The 16,905-nt window shown below is 43.0% G+C and overlaps 1 protein-coding gene across 1 annotated transcript in view; it reads right to left on the minus strand.

The window, feature by feature from the left end:
* Nucleotides 1-16,905, minus strand: part of slc17a8 (solute carrier family 17 member 8) — a 36,250-nt gene that overhangs the window by 13,299 nt on the left and 6,046 nt on the right. Inside the window, exons 2-6 of the mRNA XM_024380343.1 lie at nucleotides 11,334-11,586; nucleotides 9,189-9,307; nucleotides 7,914-8,028; nucleotides 5,961-6,048; nucleotides 147-233 (exon numbers count right to left, since the gene is read on the minus strand). Of these exons, the coding sequence (XP_024236111.1) occupies nucleotides 147-233; nucleotides 5,961-6,048; nucleotides 7,914-8,028; nucleotides 9,189-9,307; nucleotides 11,334-11,586 (662 nt within the window). The remainder of the gene's footprint in view (nucleotides 1-146; nucleotides 234-5,960; nucleotides 6,049-7,913; nucleotides 8,029-9,188; nucleotides 9,308-11,333; nucleotides 11,587-16,905) is intronic.

Here is a 16,905-nt window from a genome sequence, read left to right on the forward strand (position 1 = left end):
ATCTGAATTTAGGTGAATGCATTTCAAAGATTGTTCCTACCAAAACTCAATATGAAATTATTGTTCTGCATACCTGTATGAAATAATTGTAAATCACAGCTATTCAATTGAACAATTTGCCTTTATATTTAGTTTTTGGATCTTACCATAGATATAGAAGACCGAGGGCCATCCAACAAACTGAACCAGGACTCCTGCTAAAGGCATGGCAATCACAGCACCTGCATAGGAACCTGGAAACAAGGAAAGGGAAATATGACCATGCCACTGTTGTAGTGCTGTTCTGTCTGGTGTGTAATGGGACTCCATCTAAAGGAAACCCCAATAAAATTATTAAATAGTGATGCCAAGGTATCACAATGATCCGGAGGTAGGTGAAAACACTTTGACTGTTAGATTATTATCAGTCTGCAGCCTCTCAGCAACTCTTCTTCAACACAGGACTAGAAAAACATCTTTTAGAAAAAAGGGTCCCAAAAGGGTTCTGTGGCTGTCCCCATAGGAGACCCCTTTTTGGTTCCAAGTACAACTCCTTTGGGTTCCATGTAGAACCCTCTGTGGAAAGGGTTCTACATGGAATCCAAAAGGGTTGTACCTAGAACCAAAAGGGGTTCTTCAAAGTGTCCTTCTATGAGGACAGCCAAATAACCCTTTTTGATTATAAATAGCACCTTTTTTTCTAAGAGTGTAGAAAAGTATTCCATGTCTCATAGGTCATCTTGGTAAGCACTTCCGGCGCCGACAGAGATGGCCGCCTCGCTTCGCGTTCCTAGGAAACTATGCAGTTTTTTGTTTTTTTACGTGTTATTTCTTACACTAGTACCCCAGGTCATCTTAGGTTTCATTACATACAGCCGAGAAGAACTACTGAATATAAGATCAGCGTCAACTCACCATCAGTACGACCAAGAATATGTTTTTCGCGATGCGGATCCTGTGTTCTGCCTTACAACCAGTGTGTGGATCACATGCAGCGACCCAAAAAAACGACTCAAAAAAAGAGGGAAACGAAGCGGTCTTCTGGTCAGACTCCGGAGACGGGCACATCGTGCACCACTCCCTAGCATTCTTCTTGCCAATGTCCAGTCTCTTGACAACAAGGTTGATGAAATCCGAGCAAGGGTAGCATTCCAGAGGGACATCAGAGACTGTAACGTTCTCTGCTTCACGGAAACATGGCTAACTGGAGAGACGCAATCCGAGCGGTGCAGCCAGCGGGTTTCTCCACGCATCGCGCCGACAGAAACAAACATCTTTCTGGTAAGAAGACGGGCGGGGGCGTATGCCTTATGGCCAACGTGACATGGTGTGATGAAAGAAACATACAGGAACTCAAATCCTTCTGTTCACCTGATTTAGAATTCCTCACAATAAAATGTAGACCGCATTATCTACCAAGAGAATTCTCTTCGATTATAATCACAGCCGTATATATCCCCCAAGCAGACACATCGATGGCTCTGAACGAACTTTATTTAACTCTCTGCAAACTGGAAACGATTTATCCGGAGGCTGCATTCATTGTAGCTGGGGATTTTAACAAGGCTAATCTGAAAACAAGACTCCCTAAATTTTATCAGCATATCGATTGCGCAACCAGGGGTGGAAAGACCCTGGATCATTGTTACTCTAACTTCCGCGACGCATATAAGGCCCTGCCCCGCCCCCTTTCGGAAAAGCTGACCACGACTCCATTTTGTTGATCCCTGCCTACAGACAGAAACTAAAACAAGAAGCTCCCACGCTGAGGTCTGTCCAACGCTGGTCCGACCAAGCTGACTCCACACTCCAAGACTGCTTCCATCACGTGGACTGGGAGATGTTTCGTATTGCGTCAGACAACAACATTGACGAATATGCTGATACGGTGTGCGAGTTCATTAGAACGTGCGTTGAAGATGTCGTTCCCATAGCAACGATTAAAACATTCCCTAACCAGAAACCGTGGATTGATGGCAGCATTCGTGTGAAACTGAAGGCGCGAACCACTGCTTTTAATCAGGGCAAGGTGTCTGGTAACATGACTGAATACAAACAGTGCAGCTATTCCCTCCGCAAGGCTATCAAACAAGCTAAGCGCCAGTACAGAGACAAAATAGAATCTCAATTCAACGGCTCAGACACAAGAGGCATGTGGCAGGGTCTACAGTCAATCACGGACTACAGGAAGAAACCCAGCCCAGTCACGGACCAGGATGTCTTGCTCCCAGGCAGACTAAATAACTTTTTGCCCGCTTTGAGGACAATACAGTGCCACTGACACGGCCTGCAACGAAAACATGCGGTCTCTCCTTCACTGCAGCCGAAGTGAGTAAGACATTTAAACGTGTTAACCCTCGCAAGGCTGCAGGCCCAGACGGCATCCCCAGCCGCGCCCTCAGAGCATGCGCAGACCAGCTGGCCGGTGTGTTTACGGACATATTCAATCAATCCCTATACCAGTCTGCTGTTCCCACATGCTTCAAGAGGGCCACCATTGTTCCTGTTCCCAAGAAAGCTAAGGTAACTGAGCTAAACGACTACCGCCCCGTAGCACTCACATCCGTCATCATGAAGTGCTTTGAGAGACTAGTCAAGGACCATATCACCTCCACCCTACCTGACACCCTTGACCCACTCCAATTTGCTTACCGCCCAAATAGGTCCACAGACGATGCAATCTCAACCACACTGCACACTGCCCTAACCCATCTGGACAAGAGGAATACCTATGTGAGAATGCTGTTCATCGACTACAGCTCGGCATTCAACACCATAGTACCCTCCAAGCTCGTCATCAAGCTCGAGACCCTGGGTCTCGACCCCGCCCTGTGCAACTGGGTACTGGACTTCCTGACGGGCCGCCCCCAGGTGGTGAGGGTAGGCATCAACATCTCCTCCCGCTGATCCTCAACACTGGGGCCCCACAAGGGTGCGTTCTGAGCCCTCTCCTGTACTCCCTGTTCACCCACGACTGCGTGGCCATGCACGCCTCCAACTCAATCATCAAGTTTGCGGACGACACAACAGTGGTAGGCTTGATTACCAACAACGACGAGACGGCCTACAGGGAGGAGGTGAGGGCCCTCGGAGTGTGGTGTCAGGAAAATAACCTCACACTCACTCAACAAAACTAAGGAGATGATTGTGGACTTCAGGAAACAGCAGAGGGAACACCCCCATCCACATCGATGGAACAGTAGTGGAGAGGGTAGCAAGTTTTAAGTTCCTCGGCATACACATCACAGACAAACTGAACTGGTCCACTCACACAGACAGCATCGTGAGGAAGGCGCAGCAGCGCCTCTTCAACCTCAGGAGGCTGAAGAAATTTGGCTTGTCACCAAAAGCACTCACAAACTTCTACAGATGCACAATCGAGAGCATCCTGGCGGGCTGTATCACCGCCTGGTATGGCAACTGCACCGCCCTCAACCGTAAGGCTCTCCAGAGGGTAGTGAGGTCTGCACAACGCATCACCGGAGGCAAACTACCTGCCCTCCAGGACACCTACACCACCCGATGCTACAGGAAGGCCACAAAGATCATCAAGGACATCAACCACCGAGCCACTGCCTGTTCACCCCGCTGTCATCCAGAAGGCGAGGTCAGTACAGGTGCATCAAAGCTGGGACCGAGAGACTGATAAACAGCTTCTATCTCAAGGCCATCAGACTGTTAAACAGCCACCACTAACATTGAGTGGCTACTGCCAACACACTGTCAATGACACTGACTCTACTCCAGCCACTTTAATCATGGGAATTGATGGGAAATGATGTAAATATATCACTAGCCACTTTAAACAATGCTACCTTATATAATGTTACTTACCCTACATTATTCATCTCATATGCATACGTTGATACTGTACTCTATATCATCGACTGCATCCTTATGTAATACATGTATCACTAGCCACTTTAACTATGCCACTTGGTTTACATACTCATCTCATATGTATATACTGTACTCAATATCATCTACTGTATCTTGCCTATGCTGCCCTGTACCATCACTCATTCATATATCCTTATGTACATATTCTTTATCCCCTTACACTGTGTATAAGACAGTAGTTTTTTTTTGGAATTGTTAGTTAGATTACTTGTTCGTTATTACTGCATTGTCGGAACTAGAAGCACAAGCATTTCGCTACACTCGCATTAACATCTGCTAACCATGTGTATGTGACAAATAAAATTTGATTTGATTTGATTTAAGCGTAAAGATGCAACAGCAACCATATTGGACTCATCAAATTAGGACTCATTGAAACTGTCCTTGGGAGAGGATGTTTTAATGTATATTCTATTATCTGATGGCCTTATAAACACTCTCGATTTGTAGAAACCCGGGAGCATGATTGTGCTTTTGGACAGTAGGCAATATGACACTTCATTTGGGTTGAATGGGAGAGGACCTCCTTCAGAGTGAGCAGGTGAAGCACGTGAGGGCAGTCTTTCATTCAGTGGTGATGTCAAGAGGGTTTGGAAGCGCCGGTTGTCATGGCACCAGTTTATTCTGAAAGATGGCTGTTTTAATGCATTTTCATGGGGAACAACAGCCGACATCTGCAAAACAAAACAACCTTCCCAGTCCCTATTTTCAGCCATTTTACCACAATGCTAAGCATCTCTAGACAGAGAACAATGATATACCTATTCAATGGATTCAGTTAAAGGCCCAGTGCAGCCAAAAATGTGGTTTTCAGTGTTTTGTATACACTGAGTATACAAGACATGCCCTTTCCCTGGCTTACACTGACCAGGTGAAAGCTATGATCCCTTATTGATGTCACTTGTTAAATCCACTTACAGTATATCAGTGTAGATCAGTGGAGGCTGTAGAAGGAAGGATGGCTCATAATGGCTGGAACAGAGAAATTGGAATGGCATTGAACAAATGGAAACCAATTAAGATGCCACCAACCTCCTGTGGTGTAGATGAAGGGGAGGAGACAGATTAAATAAGGATTTTTAAGGATTGAAACAATTGAGACATGGTTTATGTATGTGTGCCATTCAGAGGGTGAATGGGCAAGGCAAAAATATATAAGTGCCTTTGAATGGGGTATGGTAGTAGGTGCCAGGCACACTGGTTTGTACTAAGAACTGCAACACTGCTGTTTTTTTTTTCACGCTCAACAGTTTCCCGCATGTATCATGAATGGTCCACCACCCCTTGTAGAGTCAACACCAAGGACAAATTGGGCATTCAAATGTAACTAGTACTTTTGGGTGTCAGGGAAAACTTATGGAGTAAAGTAGATTATTTTCTTTAGGGATGTAGTGAAGTAAGAATTGTCCAAAATATAAATAGGAAAGTACAGATACCCCCCCAAAAACGACTCAAGTAGTACTTTAAAGTATTTTTACTTATGTACTTTACACCACTGGAAAAGACCGCCTGAAATTTAAGCTGGTTTTGGTGGGATGGATGTTTTGACCTGCCTGTGGACATCACCAGACAGCTATTTTGTTAATAGACCAATAAGAGAGTTAGAAACCTCTGCCATTAACTGCTAGTTCAGTTTTCCCTCCCCACTCAGACTTCTCCGAGACAGTCTGAGCAAAATTCTTGCTTGAATTGCTCTTTACTAAAAAAATATTTTTTATCATTTTAATTGAAAACCATCACAAGCTAAATACTTGTTACTCAGAAATGATTTGATATTGAGATAAAAATGGATGCATTAGGCCTTTAAACTAATAGGGTTGACTGTGGTTATGGGTTCAACAGAAAGGCAGGCAGGGTATTTTTGAATATCCATTTGATTTACTGAATGAATTACATTTTTGTTTTCCTGTCTTCTACCACATCTTTTCACATGAAAGTTGCGCTATTGTGGAAAATCAGCACAATTTCATAAAGCTCAATTGGAATGGAAGAAAAACAGTTGAATGGAAAGAAATTCAATTAACTTTATTTGACTCAAACATTGCACCTTTATTAAGCTTTTCAATTTTCATATCACTTACCACAGAATGAGGTGGTGGCCAGTCGACTTCTCTCCAGGGGAGGGGCCCATTTGGCCCACATCCCATGGCATGCAGGGTAGGTAACACCCTGTACAAGAAACATTATATGGTATCATTATTCTGAAAAAATCAACATGAGTAAAGAGATACAGTGCCTTGCGAAAGTATTCGGCTCCCTTGAACATTGCGACCTTTTGCCACATTTCAGGCTTCAAACAAAGATATAAAACTGTATTTTTTTGTGAAGAATCAACAACAAGTGGGACACAATCATGAAGTGGAACGACATTTATTGGATATTTCAAACGTTTTTAACAAATCAAAAACTGAAAAATTGAGCGTGCAAAATTATTCAGCCCCCTTAAGTTAATACTTTGTAGCGCCACCTTTTGCTGCGATTACAGCTGTAAGTCGCTTGGGGTATGTCTCTATCAGTTTTGCACATCGAGAGACTGACATTTTTTCCCCATTCCTCCTTGCAAAACAGCTCGAGCTCAGTGAGGTTGGATGGAGAGCATTTGTGAACAGCAGTTTTCAGTTCTTTCCACAGATTCTCGATTGGATTCAGGTCTGGACTTTGACTTGGCCATTCTAACACCTGGATATGTTTATTTTTGAACCATTCCATCGTAGATTTTGCTTTATGTTTTGGATCATTGTCTTGTTGGAAGACAAATCTCCGTCCCAGTCTCAGGTGTTTTGCAGACTCAATCAGGTTCTTCCAGAATGGTCCTGTATTTGGCTCCATCCATCTTCCCATCAATTTTAACCATCTTCCCTGTCCCTGCTGAAGAAAAGCAGGCCCAAACCATGATGCTGCCACCACCATGTTTGACAGTGGGGCTGGTGTGGTCAGGGTGATGGGCTGTGTTGCTTTTACGCCAAACAACGTTTTGCATTGTTGCCAAAAAGTTCAATTTTGGTTTCATCTGACCAGAGCACCTTCTTCCACATGTTTGGTGTGTCTCCCAGGTGGCTTGTGGCAAACTTTAAACAACACTTTTTATGGATATCTTTAAGAAATGGCTTTCTTCTTGCCACTCTTCCATAAAGGCCAGATTTGTGCAATATACGACTGATTGTTGTCCTATGGACAGAGTCTCCCACCTCAGCTGTAGATCTCTGCAGTTCATCCAGAGTGATCATGGGCCTCTTGGCTGCATCACTGATCAGTCTTCTCCTTGCATGAGCTGAAAGTTTAGAGGGACGGCCAGGTCTTGGTAGATTTGCAGTGGTCTGATACTCCTTCCATTTCAATATTATCGCTTGCACAGTGCTCCTTGGGATGTTTAAAGCTTGGGAAATCTTTTTGTATCCAAATCCGGCTTTAAACTTCTTCACAACAGTATCTCGGACCTGCCTGGTGTGTTCCTTGTTCTTCATGATGCTCTCTGCGCTTTTAATGGACCTCTGAGACTATCACAGTGCAGGTGCATTTATACGGAGACTTGATTACACACAGGTGGATTGTATTTATCATCATTAGTCATTTAGGTCAACATTGGATCATTCAGAGATCCTCACTGAACTTCTGGAGAGAGTTTGCTGCACTGAAAGTAAAGGGGCTGAATAATTTTGCACGCCCAATTTTTCAGTTTTTGATTTGTTAAAAAAGTTTGAAATATCCAATAAATGTCGTTCCACTTCATGATTGTGTCCAACTTGTTGTTGATTCTTCACAAAAAAATACAGTTTTATATCTTTATGTTTGAAGCCTGAAATGTGGCAAAAGGTCGCAAAGTTCAAGGGGGCCGAATACTTTCGCAAGGCACTGTACAGATAAACATGTGTCTCTGTACTGTCTAGATATGTACTGTATATGAAATGATCAGTCATTATGACGACGACTGTTGACACCTTCAATTGGGCTACATTTAGTAGATTTGGTGAGATTTTGGCTTAGATTCGACCTGAAAGTGTCAATGAAATCTGGCAACACTGAAGACGACTCACCTCCACCAAGCCTTGCAGGATGCGGACTAACATGACACAGCCGTAGTGCCTTCTGGCTGCTGAAGGGATGAACATATTCAGTATGGACGTGAGAAAAATGGCCGCCCCAAACACTCTGTGGAAACATTACATTATAGTGTGACTAGGTTGTAGACAACAATGGCGTAAAAAAGGGTAGCATTGCACATTCTTTCAATAATGCATACCACATTACATATGAGCTGAGAATGTAACATAACAGCTACTTAGAGCATTATAAAAGCTTGATGGAACATTCACCAATTGCGACATACAACAACCAAGTCAACACTAACCCATCACATACTGTCATGGTTTGTACTGCTGTAGACTTAAATGTTATAAACAGTCACAGTTGAACCAATGTGAGCACCAAAGACTACCACCATTAACTCAACACCAATCATCAATGTTCCTGAATTAGTCAGTCCCTCCCAGGTCTCCCCTATCCTCGACTCTAGCCGTTCTAGGAGAATATGGTGTGATCTCTGGCACTACAAGACTAGTTATCTCCTAACCTGCCCTTCTGGCAGGTGCCAGCTTAAAATGACCAATCCAACATCACACAATATGACAGATCTAATATATCTGCCTTTGAAGGACAGACAGAGATCCCATACGATTATGCTTCATTACCATTGCTCCCCTCTTTCCTCACTCCACCCCTCCCTTTTCCAAAACCGGGTGTAAGTGACACTTGTAATATTCCAGTGGCTGGCATCTCAGGGAGAAATCAGAGGCAGGATCTTTCATTATTAACTCTGTCAATGGCGTGTCCTCTTTTCCTGTGAAACTTTTATTACAGGACTGCTATCGGCCCCATCAGATCTGCACGCTCACCACACACACGCACACCAGACGGCTTTACCCCTGGCTGCTTTAACCCTTACCTAACACACACACACACGTGCACACACACCAGTTTAACCCTTACCACCCACACAAACACTACATGCCTTTTTCACTTAGGCTCCTAAAACGTTTCTCTTATAGCTCTGACTCCACACACTGACTAACAATTCCAAATACCCTATCTTTCTATTCTAAACCTCACCACACACATTGACTGACTGCCTATTTCAGACACCCAATCTGTCTGTTCCTGCCCTCAGCACAAGTATCCATTCCAAACCCACCCGAGTCACCTATTTAACCCTCTGTAGTCCACCCACAAACTAGTTCTATCAAAATACCTTACATTTCCCTTTAATTTCAGAGTCTCAAGGAAGGAGATCATTAGCAGTGGGAAGGCCTAACCTGTTGGCGGCCAGCTTGTTGGAGATGAAGCCTCCAGGGATCTGTGTGACGATGTAACCCCAGAAGAAGGAGCCATGGATCAGTCCCACAGTCTCTGGGTCCCAGTTGAATTGAGCTGGCTGGGGAACAGAGTAATATAATATAGGGTATTTAACTGGTTACGAGTTCTTTCACATAAAAAAAGTGTGTCTGTGTGTGTTGGTGCGTGAGTGTGTGCGCGCGCATGCGTGTGAGTGTGTGTGTGTCGGGTGCTATTGTGTTGTTAGAGATTGAAAATAGAGCCAGAGGACTGTTTGGGTGATTCTGCTGTCCTTTAGAACAACGCTTGAACTTTTCCATCCAAATATCAGCTGTTGAATTAAAATGCTACTATAATAAAACATAAAACAACATTCAAGGCTTTGTTCATCTCCTATCATGTTCCCCTGTTTCAGGAATGGATGATTAATGGAGTTAATTGAGAGGATTAAACTCAAAGATTTTGATATGCAATCTAATTTGGTTTTCTGACCTACATTGACGACTGCCTAACCGGTGATGCTAGATTAATCATTGATTATTGACTATTGTCGTCTAAGAAGCCTATTTCACATGCCCATTCACTACTATGGAGTGATATAAAAAAGGTATGTTTGCTAAATTCATTCACTGGCACTGCTGGCACTGATATCATTCTGTGACGAAGCCACACTAAGCTCGTCTCTCCACTGGTGCACTCTCCAAATTCACACCAATTGATCGAACGAATTGTTTTTGTATTGAAAATGTTTTCTCAAGTTAAACAACATATTTCTTAAATCTATATTCAATATAATCTTACAATAATCGCTATCGTTAAATGACTTCATTCCATTGCCGTTTTTTTGCAACATTGTAGACAGCTACCCACTGAGCACAGATGTCAAATTCAACGTCTATTCCACATTGGTTCAACGTAATTTCATTGAAATGAAGTGTGTTTCCTATCTGTTTCATTATGAGGCTGCAGATAGCCAAGCAGTTAGAGCATTGGGCCAGAAACCTAAAGGTTGCTGGTTTGAATAGCCGAGCCGACGAGGTGCAAAAGTCGTTGTTGTGCTCTTGAGCAAGACACTTAACCCTAATTTGCTCCAGGGGTGCTGTACTACTATGGATGACCCTGTGAAACAAAACATTTCATTGCTTCTATCTGGTGTATGTGACAATAAAAAAGATATGCAGTACTGTATATTGTTGCATATATTTACTGTTTGATACTCGGAGCTGCGGTTTTTCACTGCATTCATGAGGAAGAAGTTTTTTATTTCGCTCAAGAAACTGTTCCTTTCTATTGAGTCTGTATTTTCCCAAAATGTTTGATGCCTGCCTACCAATCTGTCTTGTGTCCAGACCTTTCAGTGACAAAATATTTAAGTATGTTTCAATATTTTTACAAGACAGCCATGTATGATTGGAATATCGGAGTTTGGTGAAATGCCAATTACATTTAAAGGCAGTGGTGTCATATGTTGCTGCATTCAAGCCTTAAGGTTATTTTCTTCTGAATATGGAAGTTTGAACTTTGTAAATAGGCCTTGGAACCACAGCTCCACCTATGAACCTATGCTGCTTCATTGCCCTTACAACTGCTATCCTACAAGGTTCCTATGATACACACCCCATAATGCACAAATAATGCACTATGGATTATTTTTAAAATAATTTTTGGTACATTTACCCCTTTTACTCCCCAATTTGTAGTTACAGTCTTGTCCCATCACTGCAACTCTCCTACGGACTCAGGAGAGATGAAGGTCAAGAGCCATGTGTTCTCCAAAACACGACCCTGCCAAGCCACACTGCTTCTTGACACTCTGCTTGCTTAACCAGCCGCACCAATGTGTTGGAGGAAACACCATCCAACTGGCGACCGGGGTCAGCTTGCAGATGACCGGTCCACCACAAGGAGTCACTAGAGTGCGATGGGACAAGGAAATCCCGGCCGGCCAAACCCTCCCATAACCCGGACGACGCTGGGCCAATTGTGCACCGCCTCTTGGGTCTCCCGGTCATGGCCGGCTGTGACACAGCCTGGGATCAAACCCGGGTCTGTAGTGACGCAACTAGGGAGGCCCCTATGGATCATTTATTTATTTTATGTCAGTGATTTCCGTTTTTCTCTCTCACCTGGAGTACAGGTGTCCCATTGATGTAGACTGTGTTGTTGTTGACCATCTCCACAATGGCCACCCCCAGGTTGCAACGGATGCCAAAGGAGATGCAGAAGCCCAGTCCGCTGAGAATGGCGATGATGTAGCGCTTGGGCAGGCCGCAGCAACCGCAGTCAAACAGAGGGGCATTGTGGCGAGGAGCCACCGGTTGCCCGTCCTCCGTGAGCTCCATCTGGTCATCCTCGTCTACATTGGTCCCATCAATTTTTCTGTAACAAAAAACATGGGAGTTGAGAAAACAATCAACGTTCCTACAAAGTTCCACGGGATGACATTGGTAAGTGTTTAATGGATGACATTGTCATACTACACTACACAGGCCTACTACAATCAAGTATGGTGTATACAAAAAGTATTTGTATACCTGATACCCTTGAATGACACTTTACATTAAATCTACTATGATATTTAAAACAGTCTTTAAAAGACAGGAAGGAGAAGAGACTGCCCACTACCCATGAGAGTTACAAGGTGAACTCAGCATGCCATTCTGAAAAGGTCCCTGTGCATCTGATATTTGGTTCCCCCTCACCCTCCTCCCTACTTCTGTACACCTGTTCCACTACCCAGTGTCTCTCTCTGCCCTCATCCCGCAGCGAGCAGGAATTGCTTTCATCTGGCCGCTTCAGATCTCCACCTGAGTACCTCTATCTGGGAAGAAATTAATATGGGGATCTTGTTTTTTATCATGCATTTGGTCTCCCTAGCACATACAGCCATTGTTATTGAATGGTATGTCCTAAGTATATACAGTGCCTTGCGAAAGTATTCGGCCCCCTTGAACTTTGCGACCTTTTGCCACATTTCAGGCTTCAAACATAAAGATACAAAACTGTATTTTTTTGTGAAGAATCAACAAGTGGGACACAATCATGAAGTGGAACGACATTTATTGGATATTTCAAACTTTTTTAACAAATCAAAAACTGAAAAATTGGGCGTGCAAAATTATTCAGCCCCCTTAAGTTAATACTTTGTAGCGCCACCTTTTGCTGCGATTACAGCTGTAAGTCGCTTGGGGTATGTCTCTATCAGTTTTGCACATCGAGAGACTGACATTTTTTCCCATTCCTCCTTGCAAAACAGCTCGAGCTCAGTGAGGTTGGATGGAGAGCATTTGTGAACAGCAGTTTTCAGTTCTTTCCACAGATTCTCGATTGGATTCAGGTCTGGACTTTGACTTGGCCATTCTAACACCTGGATATGTTTATTTTTGAACCATTCCATTGTAGATTTTGCTTTATGTTTTGGATCATTGTCTTGTTGGAAGACAAATCTCCGTCCCAGTCTCAGATCTTTTGCAGACTCCATCAGGTTTTCTTCCAGAATTGTCCTGTATTTGGCTCCATCCATCTTCCCATCAATTTTAACCATCTTCCCTGTCCCTGCTGAAGAAAAGCAGGCCCAAACCATGATGCTGCCACCACCATGTTTGACAGTGGGGATGGTGTGTTCAGGGTGATGAGCTGTGTTGCTTTTACGCCAAACATAACATTTTGCATTGTTGCCAAAAAGTTCAATTTTGGTTTCATCTGACCAGAGCACCTTCTTCCACATGTTTGGTGTGTCTCCCAGGTGGCTTGTGGCAAACTTTAAACGACACTTTTTATGGATATCTTTAAGAAATGGCTTTCTTCTTGCCACTCTTCCATAAAGGCCAGATTTGTGCAATATACGACTGATTGTTGTCCTATGGACAGAGTCTCCCACCTCAGCTGTAGATCTCTGCAGTTCATCCAGAGTGATCATGGGCCTCTTGGCTGCATCTCTGATCAGTCTCCTCCTTGCATGAGCTGAAAGTTTAGAGGGACGGCCAGGTCTTGGTAGATTTGCAGTGGTCTGATACTCCTTCCATTTCAATATTATCGCTTGCACAGTGCTCCTTGGGATGTTTAAAGCTTGGGAAATCTTTTTGTATCCAAATCCGGCTTTAAACTTCTTCACAACAGTATCTCGGACCTGCCTGGTGTGTTCCTTGTTCTTCATGATGCTCTCTGCGCTTTTAATGGACCTCTGAGACTATCACAGTGCAGGTGCATTTATACGGAGACTTGATTACACACAGGTGGATTGTATTTATCATCATTAGTCATTTAGGTCAACATTGGATCATTCAGAGATCCTCACTGAACTTCTGGAGAGAGTTTGCTGCACTGAAAGTAAAGGGGCTGAATAATTTTGCACGCCCAATTTTTCAGTTTTTGATTTGTTAAAAAAGTTTGAAATATCCAATAAATGTCGTTCCACTTCATGATTGTGTCCCACTTGTTGATTCTTCACAAAAAAATACAGTTTTGTATCTTTATGTTTGAAGCCTGAAATGTGGCAAAAGGTCGCAAAGTTCAAGGGGGCCGAATACTTTCGCAAGGCACTGTATATATGTAGAGCTGTCGTGATACACAGGCAAATACGGTCAGTGTTTGAAGCGTCATCCCATCCATCACAAACAAACTGAATGTGAACCGTATCAGCCTCTTTGTGTTACATTGGTGTGGAGTTCATTTGCACAGCACAAACCCAATGGATGACAGTGTAATAGATATTCTCAACACACCTCCAGGCAGTTTACAGACAGAGTGTTTGATGGAGAAGTGGGCAAAAAGGAGAGTCTTGCAAACTCGTATCCAATCTTTTAAGACACCGTGGAAAAAATCCCTTGTTTGCTACAATTGTTATGTTAAGGGACGGGAAACTGCCCTATAGAGAAGCTGTTGAGGCTTTATTTGCTACCTTTGACCCAACCCATTGAACTGTGTGAGTGAAGCATCTTATCAACTGTCTTCAGCCATAGTGTCCATTGACAGACTGAGTCAGCCATTTTAGAATTTGCACCATAATCAGGTTCCCGAAGTAGCGCATGAGAGTATAGAGCGCTAATTTTATCTGCTGCAGAACTGGTAAAGTGCACCTTAAAAGCACTTAATAACATTAAAAGTGTTAAAGCTAGGCTTGTAAAGGAAGGGTATATTACCTGAAACTTTTGAAGTTTACCAGTAAACTACCAGAAGCTTTTTAACTTTCAAGGAATATATAGAATTTGATCAGATGACATCTAGTGCCTTTTTTTGGGTACTTCAATTTATAAGAGGTGTCTGTAATTATCTCTGGCAATCTGTGTGGCCTTCTGATTTTAAAATAAATAAAAAATAAACCTGTATTTAATGTTTAATATGAGGATTTCAACACATTCTATTGTTTTTTACACACTTATTTATTTTACTATGTCAAAATGTCTTTGTTGTAAATGTTTTGGGGCCAAACTGGTGGCAGTTGTGAAATAAGACAAGAGTTGGAAGAGATGCAGAGTTAACTGAAAATAATGCCATTGTTGATAAGATGCTTTTTAATTAATTAGGCTATTTTCTCTTGAACCATATGGTCTATATACTAGAAACTCATAGACAATATGGACAGTTGGACACAGATACAAAAAATGAATACTATATATTAATATTTTCTTTTTCAATGATAAATGACCAGAATTGACATAAATTGCCATAGATTACCATAGATTGTTAATTACCATTCTTCCATTAACTTTGGTAAATTACCAGTAGCTTTGCAACCCTAGTCAAAGCATTAGCAGTAGCAAAACATAGAACAACCACAAATGCAATATACAGTGCATTCTGAAAGTATTCAGACCCCTTGACTTTTTCCACATTTTGTTATGTTACAGCCTTATTCTAAAATTACTTAAATCGTTTTCTCCCCCTCATCAATCTACACACAATACCCCATAATGACAAAGCAATAACAGGTTTAGACATTTTTGCAAATTGATAAAAAATACAACAATTAAATACACATTTAGATAAGTATTCAGACCCTTTACTCAGTACTGTGGTTCAATTCCGGGCACTGGCTGGGCCACTCAAGAACATTCAGAGATTTGTCCCAAAGCCAGTCCTGCGTTGTCTTGGCCGTGTGCTTATGGTCGTTGTCCTGTGGGAAGGTGAATGTGGAGCAGGTTTTCATGAAGGATCTCTCTGTACATTTCTCCGTCCATCCTTCCCTCGATCTTGACTGGTCTCCCAGTCCCTGCCACTGAAAAACATCACCACAGCATGATGCTGCCACCACCATGCTTCACGGTAGGAATTGTGCCAGGTTTTCTCCAGATGTGACGCTTGGCATTCAAGCCAAAGAGTTCAATCTTGGTTTCATCAGACAAGAAAATATTGCTTCTCATTGTCTGAGGGTGCCTTTTTGCAAACTCCAAACGGGCTGTCATGTTTCTTTTACTGGGGAGTGGCTTCCGTCTGACCACTGTACCATAAAGGCCTGATTGGTGGGGGGCTGCAGAGATGGTTGTCCTTCTGGAAGGTTCTCCCATCTCCACAGAGGAACTCTGGAACTCTGTCAGAGTGACCATTGGGTTCTTGGTCACCTCCCTGACCAAGGCCCTTCTCCACCAATTGCTCAGTTTGGCCGTGCGGCGAGCTCTAGAATGAGTCTTGGTGGTTCCAAACTTCTTCCATTTAAGAATGATGGAGACCATTGTGTTCTTGGGGACCTTCAATGCTGTAGACATATTTTGGTACCTTTCCCCAGATCTGTGCCTCGACACAATCCCGTCTTGGAGCTCTACGGATAATTCCTTCAACCTCATGGCTTGGTTTTCGCTCTAAAATGCACTGTCAACTGTGGGACAGTGCATGTGGGACAGTGCACTGCGGCAGGTAGGTAGCCTAGTGGTTAGAGCGTTGGGCCAGTAACCGAAAGGTTGCTAGATCAAGTCCCTGAGCTGACAAGGTAAAAAGTGAACCCACTGCTCCTAGCCTGTCATTGTAAATAATAATTTGTTCTTAACTGACTTGCCCTGTTAAATAAAATATAGATATAGACAGGTGTGTGCCTTTCCAAATCATGTCCGCTCATTTGAATTTACCACAGATGGACTCCAATCAAGTTGTAGAAACATCTTAAGGATCATCAATGGAAACTCATTTTCGAGTCTCATAGCAAAGGGTCTGAATACTTATGTAAATAAGGTATTTCTGTTTTTTTTTTATTAACTAAATTAGACCTGTGAAAACATTTCTAAAACCCTGGCCTGAAAGTAGTAGCCACTTCAAAGTAGCCATCTTTTGCCTTGATGACAGCTTTGCACACTCTTGGCATTCTCTCAACCAGCTTCAACTGGAATGCTTTTCCAATATTCTTGAAGGAGTTCCCACATAACTTGTTGGCTGCTTTTCCTTCATTATGCGGTCCAACTCATCCCCTACCATCTCAATTGGGTTGAGGTCGGGTGATTGTGGAAGCCATGTCATCTGATGCAGCACTCCATCGCTCTCCTTCTTGGTCAAATAGCCATTACACAGCGTGAAGGCATGTTGGGTCATTGTCCTGTTGAAAAACAAATGACGGTCCCACTAAGCATAAACCAGATGGGATGGCGTATTGCTGAAAAATGCAGTTGTAACCATGCTGGTTCAGTGTGTCTTGAATTCGAAATAAATCACAGACATTGTCACCAGCAAAGCAGAACCACCATCACACCTTCTCCTCCATGCTTCACGGTG

The sequence above is a fragment of the Oncorhynchus tshawytscha genome, linkage group LG19 (genome assembly GCF_018296145.1).
Source record: "Oncorhynchus tshawytscha isolate Ot180627B linkage group LG19, Otsh_v2.0, whole genome shotgun sequence".
NCBI lineage: Eukaryota > Metazoa > Chordata > Actinopteri > Salmoniformes > Salmonidae > Oncorhynchus > Oncorhynchus tshawytscha.